General features: G+C 37.2%; 1 protein-coding gene across 1 annotated transcript in view; it reads left to right on the top strand.

The window, feature by feature from the left end:
• Positions 1 to 16,379, top strand: part of LRP2 (low density lipoprotein receptor-related protein 2) — a 163,707-nt gene that overhangs the window by 71,957 nt on the left and 75,371 nt on the right. Inside the window, exons 29-36 of the mRNA XM_004674868.1 lie at positions 910 to 1,158; positions 2,595 to 2,806; positions 3,554 to 3,738; positions 4,735 to 4,963; positions 5,336 to 5,513; positions 6,935 to 7,063; positions 11,418 to 11,584; positions 12,459 to 12,602. Of these exons, the coding sequence (XP_004674925.1) occupies positions 910 to 1,158; positions 2,595 to 2,806; positions 3,554 to 3,738; positions 4,735 to 4,963; positions 5,336 to 5,513; positions 6,935 to 7,063; positions 11,418 to 11,584; positions 12,459 to 12,602 (1,493 nt within the window). The remainder of the gene's footprint in view (positions 1 to 909; positions 1,159 to 2,594; positions 2,807 to 3,553; positions 3,739 to 4,734; positions 4,964 to 5,335; positions 5,514 to 6,934; positions 7,064 to 11,417; positions 11,585 to 12,458; positions 12,603 to 16,379) is intronic.

The following is a 16,379-nucleotide window of genomic DNA, read 5'->3' on the forward strand; positions in this document are numbered from 1 at the left end:
AAATAAGGCCATTAGATTTTCAATTAAATTTGGTTCTGTTTGTAATATGCGGATGATTTTTTTCTAACTTTAATATTTTCTAATTTCAATCAATTTGCCACAAAACAAATGAAGTCTGGGGATTTGTGTGTACTGTGATTAAAATCCTATGATTGGCATGTAATCCTAACTACTATCCTTTCTTTCTTTCCTCTTTAATCAATGCTCACTCTCAGATGAACCCCAACCAGGTATGACTGTGAAATATTTATATGTGTTGTGTTTGTGCTGAAAATGTCCTAATCATTTTGACTTGTTCCCCTTTCTAGTGCATGATCTGTATTGTCACTTGTAAATGAGTCAGAATACACATGGAAATAGAGGGTATTTGCATCCGCAGGTATATCAGCTATCTTTTGGGTGGTTTCAGTCACTGCTGTTCTCACCCTGAAAGTAAGAATGATGGCATGTTCATAGACCCGTGTCTTCTGTTCCAATTGCCTTTCCCTTTCCTTTGATTTACTTTTATATCTTACTCTTAGATTTCAAAGTCTTATCATCCATTTCTGTATGGCTAAAGAATGACAGGAAGCAAGAAGGCAATAATTTAAGTTTCTTGCATCTTGATCAATGACAGTGTATTTTTTCATGTTAACAGTATTTCCCCAAGTCTTTCTTTGCACTAAAAGGAGTTAACTAGAGTCATAGTGTGCAAGGTGGTTCAACTCTAGTGGATATGAAGACTTTAGTAAGGCCTCAGTGAACTAGAGCAGACACGGAATAATTTAGAGCTCATCCAAATGAATGCTGCTTTTACCTGTGTATTCCTTGAAAGTGGTCTAGGACTTCATGACAAGTACTACAGTGATTGAACCACAAAAAAGAAGATTGCTGACTTTCTGCCTTTGTGATTTTCTTTCTTTATTTTAGACCAACATAGCTGCTTAAATTCTAATGCTGGCTGTACCCACACATGCATTCAGGGGCCCTTTGGTGCTTACTGCCTGTGTCCATCAGGATACCTACTTGCCAACGATTCTAAGACCTGTGAAGACATAGATGAATGTGATATTCCAGGCTTCTGTAGTCAGCACTGTCACAATTTGAGAGGTTCATTTCGGTGCTGGTGTGATAAAGAATACCTTTTAGACTCTGATGAGAGGACTTGTAAAGTTACAGGTAATGATTGAATTTGAAAGGGAACTGACTCCAGCCAATGTAAATAGCACACTCCAGAACTTAGGATAAAATGTTGTATTGTATACATTGACACTATTGATTAGGCGTCAAATGTACTCAAGTCTGGACAGGTTAAATAGTCTTTTTAAAACCTAAATTTCTGAGGATTAAATGAATCACATAAAGATTTTGGTGTCTTTTGGAAATAGAGATTAAAACACATGGGTAAAAGATGATTTTAAAAGTTATTTTAAATAATATTCAAGTAATTTTTATATTAGTTAAAAATTATTTCTATATCATATTAATTAAAATATCTTTAGTGCTTAATGAATTCAATTCAATTATATTAATTCAAACTCAATAATTTAAATTAATTAAAAGCAGTTATATTATATATTTAAAGTAATCCATTGTGGTGATCATGATGAAATATATACAAATGTCAAATTCTAATATGATAAACCAGCATTACTTAAGATCCAGAAGGAGACACATAGAACAGAGAGACATGTGAAGAAGCAGCCCAGCTAGTTCAGTCAGTAAAGCATGAGACTCTTAATCTCAGGGTCGTGAGTTTGGGCCCCGCGTTGAGTGCCAAATCTGTTATAGGGCAGGGAGGGGGCACCCCTGAATCCCCAAACCTGCCTGCTCTAAATAGGTTCTGCCATCTGCCACATCAAGACAAAATATATAAGACCTTTAATGGAAAGAAACTTTAATACAATCAGCAAACATAAAGCATATAGTTTCTAAATCAAGCCCCCAAAGTTACCCAACCCCTCATGAGTAAAAGTCTACCCAAAAGGGATTGGCCCAAAGCAAGGCCTGAATGCCCACCACAACTCTACAGCACCTTGCAGAGACTCATAGAAAAGGGTCAGAAATGGCCAGACAAATCTGGAAGAAAAAGAGCAAAATCAAAATCAAGATAAATGCTGCCATAGTCAACCTCCCCACAGGTCTCTCAGTCATATCTGTTTCAACTGTTTCAACCAGTGCAGGGCCAAGAAACAAGAGCTGCTTCTTCACATGTCTCTGCTCCATGTACCTCCCTCAGGTCTCCTTCTGGCTCTCCATCCTGCTGCTTTCCTCCTCAGTCTCCTCTCCAGATTCTTCTCTCCTCTGTTCATCTCCACCCTCCTTTTGGGTGGGTCAGGGAACATGGAACCTCTCCTTTTCCTGGTGACCACCCTGTTGCAATTACATATTGACCTTTTAGACAAAGAAAATATAGAATATTTATGTAAAAGCACTTTAAAATATGAAGACCAGCTATTAAAATAAAATGAAATCATTAAAATAGGGTTCCTCTCCCCCCATTACTATAGTTTGGATTTTAATCTTTTTGTCACAAAAGTATTGCATCAAATTAAAGAGATACTTTGTGTTTTCTCTGAGAATCACTGAAATTTTTGCATTTTCCTCCTGGACAGCATCTGAAAACCTGCTCTTACTTGTGGCAAGTCAGAACCAAATTGTTGCTGACAGTATCACTCCCCAGTTCCAATATATCTATTCACTTATTCAAGAAGGTACTCGCATTATAGCTATTGATTTTGATTCAGTCAGTGAACGGGTGTTTTGGTCTGATGGAACTCAGAGCAAAATCTGGAGTGCATTTCAAAATGGAACAGACAAAAAAGCAGTAAGTACATTTCTACTGACTTTGACTTGACTAGTTCCTCTGTCTTTGTCTATTTGCTATTACCTATGAGAGAAGATGCCACCCTATCCTGGGTATCTCTTATATTGCCCTTTGGACACAAGATATTCAAAGGGACTGATGTTCATAACTCCTAATCTATTGGTGCTTCAATGTGGCCTCTGAAGGTAGATCCATTATTCTGAGTTTCAGTTTACATTATACAAAGATTTTACAAAGTCTCTTAGTTCCCTTTTGCAATTTTCACCCCATTGGCTTTAATTTAGTCATACTTTTCAGTTTATAACTCAAGAGTTTCAATTTCTAGTCTTCTGATGATAATGCTTCCTCTGCTTCTTAGATATTTATTTTGTAATTGTTGGCATTTAACAAAGATAACATTTTTGGCATGCAGACATTCATTTTCATAGGGTTGCCAACTTAGTGAAGGGATAGAGCTGAATTGCAAAATTTAATTGCACAAAACTGAGTATAAATGAAACAGTATACTAGTCCAATGATAGTGTTATCCTACAGTTTTCAATCCTATGAAATCTTATATGTTTTTTTTTTTTTTAGGGAGATCTGCTATTGATTTGCTGGTTAACTATGTGGGAAGACATACTTTTTTGATTCTTATTAACTATCAAAGGCCCAGTTAGATGCATTATTCCAGATTTTCATGAAAGTTTCTGAATTTCCTGAATTTCTTCCCTTTAGAATTCACTCTTGGTTTACTTTTATCCTTAGATACTTGAGAGTAGTACCACCCTAACTGAAAGCATTGCTGTGGACTGGATAGGCCGCAACCTCTACTGGACTGACTATGCTCTGGAAACGATTGAAGTCTCTAAACTGGATGGGACTCACAGGACTGTGCTGATTAGTGACAACATCACAAATCCCAGGGGACTAGCATTAGACCCCAGAATTAAGTAAGCCTTTTTGAAAAAAAATTATGTTACCTTGACAAAGTTATAATCAGGGAAAAAGAACAGTAACATGATGAGACTGGTATACATAACACAAATTTTAAATGATTCCTTATTTAAGCATCTCTGTAGACATGGTAAGCATCCAGTTGGCTATTTCTAGCCTTCCTTTGTCTGAATAATCTTCTTCACAAAGCATACAAAAGCAAGTGGGTATTCACTTAATTTTAAGATCATGTTGATTTATAAACTTGTAATACATATGATTGTTACAGAGTAACAGATTAAGTTGGAGTGAATGAATATAGCAATATTCCATAGATGGGCCAATTTGCTATAACTTTTATACCTTGTGATAATACAACAAAAAAGCCAGATTTTTCCTGCTTCAGTTTCATGTTGTGTATTAGAGCTCCTGTCTGCATCACACTTTTGCCTGTTTTTCAACTGTTTTGAAAACTTTTGCTTGTTGATCCCAAATGGAAGGAATAGAAATTCTCCCAGGTGCCTGTGGGCTTCTTTTCTTCATTTTACCTAGATTCTTTATTGAGATTCCTTTCTGCAGGTTGACAATAGGTAAGTTCTATTCAATTCAGTGCAAATTTCCTAGGTATTGTATAGTATAACGTACCAGTATAATTTATGATGAATTTGTTGACTGTTATCTTAAACATGATAAGGTAGACAAATAAAAATAAACAGATTTTTCTAGATAGACTACTTGTGGATTGAACAGAAACATGAATTTGGCATTGAGACATTTCAGTGTCAGAATGTACTGCATATTTTAGTACATTATAGAACACCAATGACTTGTGATTGCATGATGATTACAGTTTTTCAATGGAGCACTCAGAAAATAATACATTCTCTGCCTACATCCTGAAGTGGAGATGATTTATTTGAGAGCATAAATATGATGTTCTGTTATTTGAGATGACAGTTATTTTTCATATTGACACATGTCCCTTCCAATTGGTAACTAGTTTCTTTTCACAGTGACCATGTGATGTTCTGGTCTGACTGGGGCCATCACCCTCGTATTGAACGAGCCAGTATGGATGGCACTTTACGCGCTGTCATTGTCCAGGACAAGATTTTCTGGCCCAATGGCATAACAATTGATTACCCCAACAGACTGCTCTACTTCATGGATGGGTATCTCGATTATATTGACTTCTGTGATTATAATGGAAACCATCGGAAGCAGGTGGTAGCCAGTGATTTGGTAAGTTGAACAGCATGACACAGAGTGGTGGTATTGGGTGGAGGTCTAGGATTTGGGAGCAGGGATGAGAAACATGTAACTAGACGGGTAATCCAGAGAAGCTGCCTTACTGTCTGCACTTCAGTTTTGCTTTCATTTGTAAAATGGATGCCTAAAGTAATTACCAGATAAAGATAAAGTGACACAAATACTTGGAATGGTATAGTGGGGAAGTGCTCAAACAATATATGTTTTTGTCTATCTCTTGAACTGTCTATTTTTATTGAAATGCTAAAAAACAAACAAACAAAAACCCATCTTCTTGGCTAGATGGATTGTTCACTTTGACTTTTATTTCTGGGCATGTTCTTATTGTTCTCTTCTGCATCACAGATTCTGCGCCATCCTTATGCCCTAACTCTCTTTGAAGATTCGGTGTACTGGACTGACCGCAGTACTCAAAAGGTTATGCATGCCAACAAGTGGCACGGAGGGAACCAGTCAGTCATAATAAATAATGTCGCCCATCCCCTTGGGATTGTTGCAGTTCATTCTTCAAAACAACCGACTTGTAAGTGCCATGGTCGGCCAACCCACTTGGGAATAGTTTAGGAAAAAGTTACTGTGGAATTGCTAAATGCACATTGTTGCACATCCATTTGTTTGGACAATAAATTTTCCTTCCCACTTTCTAGCTGTCCCAGTACCAACGTTTTTAGTCATTTTATTTACCAGGGAAAACTCAAACCTTATATGTATAACAGTAGTACATCTAAATTTTATTCAGCATTTGACTAGTGGCTTTGTGACCTTTCTTTGAGTCTCAGTTTCCTCAGAGACAAATGCAGTAGAGATGAGATAGTTCTTTAGATCTTTTTTATTGCTGCCATGCTCCAGTTTAAAGCAGATTAAGGATCCTTTGTTACAACACTGGTACCTTGTCAGTGCTCTTCTGTGTTACACTACAGCAAATCCTGCAGGTAGCTAGGTGATTAAAAAATATGGCTTTGGTAGGGAAATAAATCAGTTGATCATCACCTAATCTTCTCTCTCCAAACTTTGCAATGGCTTCTCATCAGACTTCAGGTTCTTGTAGTTGAAATCTCCCTGACCTCTTTTCCCACTTACTCTTGCTAAATTGGACTTCATTCCTGTGCAGAAGCCCACCATCATATTTCCTGTCTCAAAACTTCTGTATTAATCTTTTCCTATGCCAGGAGTATTCTTCCTCCAGATCACTGTATGAGTTTTTCCTTCCTGTCATTTAGGATTCTACTCAAAGCCCGTTGGTGGGCCTTGGCCACCCTATCAAGAATATCTTCCTCCTCTCATTTCTTTTGCTCTTTACTCTTATATTCTGAAATCACATAATTTATTAATTTAGTTTTACCTCTTTTGTTTAGAATATATGTTCCATGTTACAGTATTCCCATTACTTAGAATGGTGTTTGATTGAATGAGAATACCTGGTGAGTTTGGGAAGCTCAAATCATTTTTGTGTGTGTCCCCAAACCAGACACACACAAAAATGTCATCAATAGAAATATAAAAGATCATTATGGGCCCCAAATTTGGACTGTGGATAAATGTCAAGGTCACATAGCAAACACATATTTGGGTTTAGTTTGATGTAAAAGATCTTTTTAATGTCAGGCAAGGAGTCACATATTATTGTTGTATTTCTGTTACTAAATCCAAATTATTAAGCTGCTGTTGATAAGCTGGTTTGGGCCTGATTGATCTATGACATTGGGTAAATCATTCCTCCCTTGAAATTTTGTACAGGAAACATGATGCCAGGAAGACGTGGGGTACTTTAGAAAAAGCAAACAACAAACAAACTCCAAAACAGCAGTTGTAACACACAAAGTACTAGCGTCTGCAAATCTTGGGGTGGGGGAGAGGCTTTGGAAGATAATTACAGCATGTCTTTGTGAAGTTTAATGAGCGAGATTTTCCATCCAGCAAAGTTTTCTTCTCTTTCCATTACAGCTCTCAATTCGTGTGACTCTGCCTCCTGCAGCCATCTATGTCTGCTTTCCTCACAGAGGCCACAGCTTTACTCTTGTGCTTGTCCTTCAGGATGGAGTCTTTCTCATGATTCTGTGACTTGCTTAAGAGGTACAGTATACATACCCTTTAAGTATGCTCTGAAGCTAGAGCTGGCCAAAGCTTGTGCAAGGCAGGGTGAGCCCTCAACCACATGCAGTCTGAGTTCATGCTGTGCTTCTCTAGGTTTAGGAGTGTTTGGAGTGCTCTGTGATGGTTTAATTAGAGATCACTTGTAATATAGTTTCTGCATGGGAGCTATATTTTGACTCACATTTTTTCTTTTTACTGTTATATTAGCTATGATAATGGAAAGTTCCAAATTCTGCACTTAAGAAGTAAAAAATTCTTGACATTTCTATATGGTTTCATTTTCCAGATTCATTATCTTATTTTTAATTCTCAGTGATTGAGTGTTTTAGGTAGGTCTTCTGACTCCAGTTTCAGAATCTTTACTGTTACTATCTGATAATAAAAAAGGAAAATTCTCTGTGTGCAATATCTTAAGTGATTATTTATATAATTTAGTCTTTATCTCCTAGAGATACTTTACTGGGTTGATTAAAGAGTATGTGGGATGTTATACTAAGAACTTGGGAAATAAGAAAGAGAGGAAAAGATATAGTGAGCCCACAAGAGGTTTTTTTTTCTTCTAGAGTATGTACTTTTAGTGTATGTACTTGATGTATAATACATGTATAATACATTTGTAAAGCTTCATAAACTCTTCATGTAATTCACTTCTGCTTAGAAATTCTAAAAAATCATTCTAGACTTTCATTTTCAGTGAAGAGAATTGGATGTGTTTTATACTAATAGAAATAGTCATAGATAAATTTAAATGTTTAATGATTAAAACATGTTTATAAGTTAAGAATAAAGTCATAATCTAGAGGGAAATTTAATTTTCAAATGGAAAATATGTACAGAAGGTAGGAAATTGATGTTATTTATAGGTTATGCAGATGTAGGCTTATTGAAAATCTAACTCCATCAGTGTGTAATATTTTGCAATGATACTTTCATGATGAAAGATTTTAATTATTAGTAATACTTATAAAAAGTTTGGCATTTGCCATTTTTCTTCAGTGACTTATGCACTTAATCCTTGATGACATTGTTTAATTTAGTGTGTCCTCATAGTCTTTCAGCAGAAGATTAAAAAGAGTTGTGCACATGTTGGATACAAAGCTTTCTTTTATCACACAAAGATTGTTGAACTGTGCATTAGTGTAATAAATATTACTATCTGATGTTGCCTGATAAGTGTTAACTCTAAATAGTACCTTTTGTTCATTCACAAATAATTCCACTGGGGGGTCTTTTCATGGGATAACTTCACCGAGGTGGACCATTTTCAGTATCTCTCACTTGGTTGCTCATTACCAGTTGGATAACCAAGTAACAATATATGTTAAATGAAAAAATAGTACATTTTTTAAACAAGAAGCTTAGAAGACTTGTTAACATTTATAGATGAAATTATTTTACATGACTCAAATGTATAGCAGACTTTAAAATAGTGTTCACTACATAGCTAGAATATCTTTGGAAGTACATATGTGATAAAGTCAAGGAAAAATCAAAGTCTAATATTGCTTACATAAAAATATTCACTGGGAGAGTTGGAAGGCAACACACAAGTATCAGTAGTGGTTATAATTGTGTAGGAGACTTGCAGGGTATCACTGCTTTTTCTAATTTTGTGTTACAAAATTTTAAAATGAGAACTTTGCATGAATTTTTTTTATTCTTTAGAAGATGTTTCTCACAACGACAAAAACAAATACACACAAACAAAACACAAATATCTTCCCAGCACCTTCAAAAATAAAAACTTCAAATCCAAATTGTACTTCTGACTCAGTTTGAGGGACATAGGCAATTGCTTCACTGACTATGTGCACAACATGATGAAAGCATTCCACGCCCACACTCTTGGAAAGGTTGTGGTACCGATCAATTTGGCCAAGATCTGAGCAGGGAGGACCAACGTTTGGGAGTCATAAATGTCACCCTATACCTGCAGTTCATATACCATTTCTCAATGTGTGTCTCTTTACTACTCTGTTCCAATACCGACCTTAAAGGGAAAGTGACATGAAACATAAAAATGAATAATTTTTAAGCTTGTTCTATTTCAAGACTGAGACACAACCTAGGACAACTTAAATAGCACCTCCTTCTCAACCTCTTTCCACCCAGGCAAGGGGCTTTGTGCCTTACTCCTTCGTGACCATAACTTTGTGCGTCATAAGGGCTCATATACTCATCACACACTCTAGGCTCTTTTTTTGCCTGTGGAACATAGTAAATGTTAAATGAATAACAAGTTCTCCAGTGTCTTTCATTGTTCCTTCTCCTGTGTTTTCACCCAGGCACTCCTTCATAGGCATATGGTGTCATAAAATTACTTCTTCATGTATTTCAATAGACCGGCCTGTTCTGCTCCCCCTTCTGTCTCTGGTGAATCCTCTCACCCCCTCCCCCATCCCTGCATCTCTGGCCTATGCCCCAGTTTTAGTATGCATAAATAAATAAAAATAAATATTTAAGAAATCAAAAACAAATTACTTCTTCATTCCCACAGAGCACTTTTTATGTATCTTTCCATGCCACTGTTGCTTCAGTGGTCACTTCCTTCCTGGTGTTTCTCTGGTGTTACTTTAACTTTGGCTCTCACATTTAACACATTAAATGACACCCCACTCTGTCATCCTTTGCCCAGAAATGTTCATTGGTTGCAAGCCCTCTCAAATGTGCCAGCAGTGATCAGATGAGCAGATAAAGGGCTTGATATTCATCCTCAAGGAGGAGTAATGGCCCAGAAAGAAGGAGTAGAACTGAGTAGTGACTAAGGGAAAAGTTCTTTGGAGGAATCAGAGGTAGACCTGTTTTTGATGGATGAGAAGATATGAACTGTTTTTTTAAAATTTTTTTCTTCCATCTGCTTTATTGCCTCTTTCTGGATTTTTTTTTAAGATTTATTTATGTATACAGAACTGGGGTGCAGGCCAGAGGCATTGGAAGGATTCTCCAGAGACAGAGTGGGGAGCAGAATAGGCAGATAGATCAGAGAAGTACACTGCTGAGGGGAGCAGAGGGTGGATCAGGAGAGGTCTGCCTCGCCATGTGGTCACCTCCTGGAAGGGATAGATCTTGCACTGAAGCAACTGGCTTACTTGCAGTGCTTCACTTTAACCCACTATGCCACCAGGGAGGGCCCATGTATACTTAATCCCCTAAAGGGTGCTTTGCCTGAGAATTACTCTAAGTACTTGGAGCATAAAAGAAACCATTTAGTATTTGTTGAGTTCTTCTAGGCTGGTAAATAAACAAGCATTGGATAGATTGATAAGATAAAACTCCATGTAGAAGTTTAATAATAATCCTAGATACTGGGGAAGATCCAGCATAACTTAATAATTGACCACATGACTTTACATGTTATCTTCAATAACTTGGCTAAGACAAAGATGTTTGGGAAATTAAGGGGAAGTTCAATTGGAGGAATAAAGGGATGAAAATTTAGGTTCTGTCTTCTCTATAAAAAAAGATAATAAGCTATGGTTTTTCTGGGAGTCTTTTCAGAGAGATGTTTACAAAAAAATATCAAAAACAGCTTCCACTCAGCTTTCAGAGCCCTCTCATGAAATGAACATCTAGTAGAATACATGTTTCAGAATGGTAGTTTTGTTCCCTTAGATAAGTAAAAGGAAAACTATCCATTAAAAAGGTCTGTTTTGAACCAGTAGAATTTAAAATTCCCCCTGTGAAATTGTTCTTGATTTTACTGAACCAATGAGCATTTATAACTTACAATCAGTAATTAAGTATCATTTCATTATAATTTTGAATTTCATCATATTATTTTCATCTTTTTATTACTGCAGTTAAGTGAATTAGTTGTAATTTAATATTCAATAAATGCTACCTAGTCTGCACCTTTTGCAGAATAGTGATTAAGAACATAGATTTAGCTGTATAACTTTGGTTATATTGTTTAACTTCTTTGTACTTCATTTGAAACTTTGGCAGGGAGGATACTTACTAATAAACAGGGTGATGAAGCCTTAGGGAGATAAATTAAGTGAAAGAATGTCTGCATGGTGCATACTGTGAGGCACATACACATGAGGGTGACTGTTGTGGCTGGTGCTATTGTTGAATGTGGAGCAACTGACAGAGGAAGGAACTGACAGAAGCCCTATGTGTGGAGTTGGAAAACCAGTGTCCTAGCAATCTGCTAAACTCAATATAAGGTCCCAGATTATTTGATTAAGTATCTACCATGCATAATAGTTATTGCTGCAATCTATAATCACATTTTATCCCATAAGGTGATAACAATCTATTTCCTTCTAGTTCTCTAAATGTCTTGGAATAGTGGGATATAATTTTGACTGATGTTCTGCTATTTTCACAGATGATCAACCTTTCTTAATAACTGTAAGATACAGTATAATTTTTGGAATTTCTCTTAATCCTGAGGTGAAGAGCAATGATGGCATGGTTCCCATATCAGGGATCAGGAACGGCTATGATGTTGAATTTGATGACTCAGAGCAATTCATCTATTGGATTGAGAATCCAGTAAGTTTTGAATAACAAGTATAGAACTTGTTCTTGAGAAGCCTATCTGCACTATTGCCTTTTTACAGAAAAAAACTTTTGCTGGGTGAATAGAAAGGAAATGGTATAGAAATAGGTTATTTTACCTCTAAGTTAGCAGAGATCAGCTAATAAGCACATTTCAACTAATGGGTATTATTTACTTATTGAGCAAATATTTATTAAACATCTCTGCACTAGCTACCTGCTTCCAACTACAGATACATGTCAAGAAGCAGCAGTCACAAAGTTTGCTCTCAATGTGCTTTAAGTTCTAGAAGAATTTTAACTAACATGAAATAACTCAAGACAAAGGCAGAAGTTCCTTAAAAGAATTCCACAAAAGCATTTGATGAAGCTGCTGGTGACTTTATTCAGAATCTTTGCTTCCAGGATAAGAGCATTCATGCAGTTCCCTTCCTGTTGTACTCCTTTCCTTACCCGTTAGAAAAGAACCCTGTACATATGTAGAAGGGGGTAAAGAGAATACAAATGAGGCAGAGGGAAGATCTTTGTGTTTGATGCTTGTCACCTCCAGGTAAAAAAGACTCCTGGCCCCTTGCTTCACACCTGTGGCTGAGTTATTTTTATGGCATGCGTATGGTATTCAGGAATTAAATATCTGTAGTCAAATAAGAATGAACCTCATATATTCCTGTGACACACTTCAAACTCTGTGTATTTTCAAAATGGTGCAGTGTTAACCCACCCACGGCTGAGCTCTCAACCTTTCTTCAAGCGTGAGGCATGTTAAACACAGCATCTGTCAGTAGCTACTGTGAAGAAATAGCTTTTGTGCAGAAATTGGTGGCCTTGGAACAGCTCACCTGTTCTTGTCTTTTTTATTTTCCCCCAGGGGGAAATACACAGAGTAAAAACAGATGGCACCCAGAGGACAGTGGTTATTCCTTTCTCCAGTTTGGGATCTTCTACGAGCCTGGCATTAGACTGGATATCAAGAAACTTTTATTACACCAGTCCTGGGACTCAGTCTATTAAGGTAATGGTTCCGTAAAACTGTTTGCACAAGCACTGGTCTCTGATTTATGTAAGAGCTGTTCTCAGGAAATGCTGTCATGGATTTTGAAATTATTTCAAAGCAGGAAGCAAAAGGGGAGAGAAATTAGTTTTGACTAGCGAAGTCTCTGAAACTGAGGAGAGAAACCAAGTTAAAAATAAATTGACGGTGGCCCTCCCTGGTGGCACAGCAGGTTAGGATGCAGCACTGCAAGCGAGCAACAGCCACTTCAGTGTGAGTTCCATCCCAGGGCCCTGGAGGTGACCCACATGAAGCGGCAAACCTCTCCTGGCCCACCCACTGCTCCACTCAGCAGTGTACTACATGGATCTGCCTGTTCTGCTCCCCACTCTGTCTCTGGTGAATCTTCTCATTGCTCCTGCTCCTCTGGCCTGTACCCCAGTTCTGTATGCATAGATAAATCTTTAATAAATAAATTGATTTATGGAATGTTCTACTGCCCTATTATGTTTCCTCCTAAGTATCAATGTTAAATAATTGAGGTAATATATAAAAACATAAAAAGATGGGTCCTCTCTAGTGGCACAGCGGGTTAAAGCACAGCACTAAGAAGCTAAAGCCACTTCAGCATGAGTTCTATCCCTGCCCGAGAGGTGATTCTGGAGAGGTGGCAGACCTCTCCTGTCTGGCCTGCTGCTCCCCTCAGCAGTATACTTCATCAGTCAGCCTGTTCTGCTCCCCACTCTGTCTCTGTACCGCCACTGTATCTCTGGCCTGTACCCCAGTTCTATATGCATAAATAAATCCTTAAAAACCATAAAAAGATTATGTAAGGAATGTAGCATAAAGGGAATTTTCATTATCTTTCCTCATCAAATTTTCAGTTCTATTTCAGTTCTAAACCAAATTTATAGGTTATCTCTGTTTTTAGATAAAAATCTTTCATTGGCTCCAATACAGTTTTTAAACAACGAAACAGAAAGTAGAAACTTGATTCTAATGCCTTTGATGCTCTCCTTTTTGTGATAAGTACTCTAATTCCCAGGAGAAATTCTAGATGGGATATAAGTATGAAATCACATGAATAACTCAGAGATAACTTGATAGTATTGGTTTGCTCCATTTTGAGACAAGGTTAAACCTGTAAGGGATTATTAATTCATGATACTTTTGAAAATGAAAGTTCCTAAAGCACAGGGTGTATTTTGTGAGCTGGATGGTTAGCAGGGCTGTGCATAGTGACTCTCCATTGCTCAGAAGTGGTACCAGCTGTCTTTTGGAGGCATTCAGAATGGTGTTGAAGATAAGGAACTTACACAGAAGCCAAGAGTTTAATTTCTAGCATATTCAGTAGACTTGCATCAAAATAGTGCCTTACAATTTACTAAGGTCTTTTGCAAACACCATCTTACTTAATCCTCACCTCATTTGGTTCCTGCCCTTTTTGGTTTAAATTTATCTTTAAGATAAATTTACCAAGAGTTTACATTCTTGTTACTGTTTTGGATGTATAAGACTTCCTCTCAGGTATATTCACAGAGCACCTACTACTGAAGTACTCATAGTCCTCCAATATAGTCCATTGCACTCTCTCTCCACCCACTTCTCACCCCTCCTTTCCCTCACCCCTCTCCTCTGGATGCTTCAGCTCTGTGATCAGCTTTCAAGGGTTGGTGTTAAAGTTTCTCTTTGTCTGACTCTTTATTTGGTTTTCTCTGTATTCCACATATAAGTGATACTGTTTGGCACTTACCTTTCTCTTTCTGGCTTATTTTCCGTAGGATAATCCCATCAAGTTCTGTTCATATTGCTACAAATAGCATGGATTTATCTTTTTGATAGCTGAGTACTATTCCATTGTAGATATACACCACATAGTCTTGTTCACTCATCTGTCTTTTTGGCATTTAGGTTTTAATAGTTTTTAAGATAAATACCTAGGTTCCCCAGAAGTTAAGTTGGTTTAAATCATCACTGCCCTTGTTCCCAAGTGGTGTTCTGTCATTGTTTACACACCACAACTCTAGAAACCCAGTCTGGATTAGCTCCTTTTGACAGAAGGTATTTTTCATAATACCAACTAAAAATATCACCCTTATATCAAAATATAGGAAAAGATGCTTTTACACTCTTAATAGTATACTCTCACATGTCTGTAGAGTCCACTCAGAATCAAGACAGTCTTAACTGTTTCCTCCATATTAAGATAGTTAATATGTCCCTACTGTCTTTTGGTCTCTTGCTTTGCAAATAGATGTCTTCCCTTTTTCCAAAAGCAGGAATATGTCTCCTCCATCAGTGTTAGTTACAATGAAAAGGCACCATTTGAAGAATAACTGAGTGTGTAATATGCATGTGTAAGTATGGTAAGTCCACTTTAACCATATAGACCTAAAGCTTGTAATTGGGCCCACAATGCAGTGCAGATACAGAGAAAAGATAATTTGTACTGGAGTGTGAAGACCTTGTTTGTATCATTCAGCTAGCAAATATATTAACTGCTTTCTATGGATCAGTTCCATAGGTTAGTCCTGATATTCAGTGATGCATAAAATGCTTTTAAAAATGCTTATCAGTAACTAATATATCTGAGAAGTAGCCACTTGAAAAATACCACCATCTCTTGCACCAATGTGATAACTGTGATACAAATAGTGAATATAGAGTACTGCATGACTGGGACAGAGGTAAAACTAAGGGGAGAGAGAATGGCAGGCTTCCTATAAGTTGTTACTCATGAACTGAGTCTCGAAAGATGACCAATATTTATTTCTGACAAATGAAACAGGGAGGGGGCTCCCTGGTACAGAAGGTTTAAAACACAGCACTATGGAGCTATCTGCAGCCACTGCAGCATGAGTTTGATCCCCAGCCAGGGAGGAGACCCACGTGGTGCAGCAGACCTCTCCTGTCTCTCACCTACTGCTCCCCTCAGCAGTGTATCTTGGTCAGTGTACCTGTTCTGTTCCCCACTCTGTTTCTGGTGAATCCTCTCACACAGCTCACTGCTCCTCTGGGCCTGTACCTCAGTTCTTGTATGCATGAATAAATAACTTGGAAAAAGGAATTTCAGGTAGAGGTCTTACTTACTTGACATTGAGATTACAAATGCATTTTGTGACTGTTTGAATTTGGATGAATTACTTAACTTTTTTGAGCTTCTGTTTCTTATCTGTAATATGGGATTGATAACTCAGTAAGTAAATGTGTTTCATGACAGTAAGTTACCCTGTGAATACAGAGCCCTGATTCTCTCACATAGTCAATATTTTTAGAATACCATAAAAGACTTAACTGTAAGAATAATGATCCAGAGACAAATTGCTCTGTTCATTTTTTTTTATTGGTTTTCTCCTTTGGTGATACCAATTGTGACTCTACCAGTTGAATGTTAAATTGCTTAAGAAAGTAAGTTTGGTGCTCACTCACTGTCTGTACCTTTCCACATACCAGTAATTCACAATCAATTACAACTTGAAAATTAAAGAGAACATCGAAGAAATTATTTTCCACTAGGGGTAGCTGTGTGTCCATTCACTAAAGATGATTTTGTAGCTGGAAAGTAAAACCTACAGAGTGTGTGTGAGAGAGCTTAATTCTCCTCCCCCCCCGCCCCCCATAAATCAAGGGAAGGAACTTACTTTTAAACCAAAGAGATCCTTAGGTCTTGGAAAGGAGACAACTTTTAACAGGAAGAGGAAAATTGAAAAGAGATTAATCACCTCACTCCAGTTATGACAGAAAGATACTAGATAGGAGAGAGTAATTTAAGAAGAGAGAGAAAAGTGAGGGAATAAA

Source organism: Condylura cristata, unplaced genomic scaffold, assembly GCF_000260355.1.
Source record: "Condylura cristata isolate star-nosed mole 26May11 unplaced genomic scaffold, ConCri1.0 scaffold00002, whole genome shotgun sequence".
NCBI lineage: Eukaryota > Metazoa > Chordata > Mammalia > Eulipotyphla > Talpidae > Condylura > Condylura cristata.